The sequence below is a fragment of the Naegleria gruberi genome (assembly GCF_000004985.1).
Source record: "Naegleria gruberi genomic scaffold NAEGRscaffold_166, whole genome shotgun sequence".
Lineage (NCBI taxonomy): Eukaryota > Heterolobosea > Eutetramitea > Acrasida > Naegleriidae > Naegleria > Naegleria gruberi.
Genome location: NW_003163170.1, coordinates 1 through 3,401, shown reverse-complemented (window position 1 = coordinate 3,401; position 3,401 = coordinate 1). Strand labels below are relative to the sequence as shown.

General features: G+C 34.8%; 1 protein-coding gene across 1 annotated transcript in view; it reads right to left on the bottom strand.

Annotated features, from left to right (window-relative positions):
- NAEGRDRAFT_54705 (uncharacterized protein) overlaps positions 1 to 2,315 on the bottom strand; it is a gene marked incomplete at both ends in the record, with an annotated part of 8,247 nt that extends 5,932 nt beyond the window's left edge. Inside the window, one exon of the mRNA XM_002668559.1 lies at positions 11 to 2,315. Coding sequence (XP_002668605.1) covers positions 11 to 2,315 — 2,305 coding nt within the window. The remainder of the gene's footprint in view (positions 1 to 10) is intronic.
- Between the last annotated feature and the right edge of the window lie 1,086 nt (positions 2,316 to 3,401).

Below are 3,401 nucleotides of genomic sequence, written 5' to 3'. Positions count from 1 at the left end.
TCTGTTTCACTTTCTTCCTTTTCTTCAGAGATTAGTTTGGAAAAGTCATAGGAATTCTTAATTTCCTTCAAAGACCCTTTAGCAATCAACTTTCCATTCTCAAAAACAATGACTTCATCAGCCATTTCCAATAATTGAAGTGAATGTGTAACGAGAATTCTAGTTCTATCCTTCAAAAATCCACAAATGCATTCATTGAAAATCTTTCTACACAATTTGGCATCAATTGAGTTGAGTGTGGAATCCATCAAGACAATTTCAGAATTACTGTAACAAGCTCTGGCTAAACTAATTCTATGTTTTTGACCTCCTGAAAGATTAATTCCAGAAAAACCAATTTCAGTCTTATCATAATTTGGGAATCGACTGAGATCATCTCTTAATTGACAAACATCCAATATTCTATTATATCTTTCCCTGTCAAAAGTTAAATTCTTATCAAAGACAATATTTTCCCTTACAGATGCATTGATCAACCATGGGGTTTCATCACTGAGTGAAATATTACACAATGGATTAACTTTAACTTTTCCGCTCTTTACAACAGATTCACCATAAATGGAGGAAATTAAGGTTGATTTTCCACTACCAGTATTACCAATGACACAGTAGAGCTTTCCTCTCTCAATTTTCAAATTTAAATCAGTGAGGGTTGGAGCTTCCTCTTCTGACCATCCAATGGAAGCATCCTTACATTCAATAGCAGTGTCATTATCCATAATGGATGAAAATTCAGTTTGTTCTTCATCATATTCCCACAAGTTTGCCTTATTTTCATGATCATGTGGTAATTTCACAGTATCTTCACTAAACAAGAATCTACCAATACGTTTGGCACTCACATAGGCGAAAACCAAGTTTGAAATGGCCCAAGGTAAATGCAACAATGGTAATCTAAAGGTTCCAAACAACACTAGTCCAGTAAACATTTTAGGTAAAGTCAAATCTCCACCTGCATAGTAGAAAGTCACAAAAGTAGCTCCACTTCCAACAATGGCCATCAGGGATGAAGTAAAGCAATATCCACTCATTACAGTAACATACTTTCGGAGGAGTGAATATTCCTTTTCTCTTGCTTGATTAACCTTTTCTTTCATCTTATCTTCAAAAACATAAAATTTAACAATTCTAATACCATTCAATATTTCACTCATGTGTTTGATTCTTTCATCTCTGAATTGTGCAGCTTTGCCTGCAAAACTAGTTTGATATTTACCCAAAAATGGAAGAACTGGTCCACATATAATCATTGCAAGAACACCAACAAGTGAGCTATATCCAAAAAATACGAAAACCAACACAATACCAACAATTAAGGTCAATGGCATTAACCAAGCTTCATGAATATCAATACCATCCATGGCTACACTTCTGGTGTCTATGGCAAATAGATTGTTCAACTCACCACTTTTGAATTTTCTTCTTTCCACACTCTTGATTCTATTCAACTTTTGCAGGATTGAACCTTGAAGAGCTCCAATGAGTGGAATCCAAATTTTAGAAGTTGCAAAAAAGTACTGATGATTAAACAATGAGGCCATTGAGTTGAAAGTGAATAATAAAATTACCAAAGTTAACTGGAAGAAAATATTTGAGAGTGGCAAGTTTTCTTGAAACCAATTTGTTTCATTGTTCATTGTGAAATTGGATGCAATGACAGTGTCATTACTCAATATTCCGTAAGAAGATGTTGGAATTAAATATTGAGTGGCTGCTGGTATAGCACTTTTCACATACTCATCAACCTTGATTGACTCGAGTAAAATATAGAGAATGAGTGGTGACATGTACAAACATATCATTTCTGCAACTCTCCACAAAGGAACTGTATACAATCCTCTTCTTCTATAAACTCTCTCAATTACTCTCAACAATAAACCTCCATAATTCTTTCTAAATCCTCCATCTTCACGATAATTGCCCCTCTCACGATACAATTCTCTATATTCTCTTTCGAATAATTCACAATGATTGCTCGACTTTTCACTTTCGGCCAACTTGGGAATATCCCCATGATTCATTCCCTCCTCCTTTCTAATCTCAAATCGACCAAAGATTCCAACACGATTCAACATGTTCTTTATCATTTTCATCAAATAATTCTCACCAGCCCTTCTAAAGCCAATACTCATCAACTTGCCAGCAAACATAAAGAACAAGATTGATATCCAAGAAGCTCCCTTATGCAATGGCTCTGGGGACGAATCATCATCATTCCCATTCTTAAACACTTCACCACCAGCATAATCTTCATTGAGATCAAGTTCTTCCAATTCATCACCATTTAGAGATGATGAACTGATCAATGGTGGCATGTTGGTGTTGTAAATCTTTTTTTTTGGTTTTCTATTCACAAAATTCAGTGAAAGAGGGAAAATTTGAAGATTTTTAAGAAGGTTACTGTGATTAGTGTCATTGCATTTTGGAAATGATGTATTGGTGGAGCTTGCGGAGAGGAGGGGATTATAATTTGTACTCAATTTCAAGAATTACATGTGATGGTTTGGCATTTGAATCTTCAAATTTAACAATATCTATCCAAAAATATTCAAAGTGATTCGTTCAGTGCTGTGAAAATTGTTGTGGCTACCAACTCAACCTGAAACTCCAACTACACCAGTCACTCCAGAAACACCAATTCGAAAATCTTGTTTCTGATCATATTTTCTTCCAATTGTAAATGTTTCTGGTGTGGGACGCTACATTTAGTTTAACATTTTGAATATATTTCAGAATTTGAGATTGTAGATGGCTACGGCCATATCACGATGAATGCACCTCATCCCGTCCGATTTGAGAAGTTAAGCATCGTCGAGCCACATCAGTACTGAGGTTGGAGACAACTTGGGAACCTGTGGTGCTGTAGTCTTTTTCAAATTAACTTCTTTTTGTTAAATCAGTTGAGAAATGGACAATAACCTACTTCTAAATGTTTTAGTTACAGAGCAGGTAAATTTGCCTATAATAAGAGATGACAAAACAAATAATAAATTGGATTATTAAATTATGTATAAAAATCACAGAGCAAAATCTTTTGTTTGATAATTTGTTGATTGACACTTTTCAGCATCATGGAATGGTTTCGAAACGGAATTCGAAACTAATCAAAAAAAATGAACAACTCTGAGAATACCTCTGACACCATCAAACAAGATATTTCGGAAACTATGAAACAACTAGAAGAAAAACTTTCCTCCTGGAGCACTTCCATGACAAAGAGAGAACACGAATTCCTTGAATTGAAAAAAGTTTCCACCAAATACGAATTCCAAGATGGTGAAATAATTAAACTAAACGTTGGAGGCGTTGTTTTTGCAGTTTCCAAAGAACTTTAACTCAAAAATTGATCAAACCTTCAAAATCATTAGAACTACGCACTATGATCCAGGGATCCTCTAGAG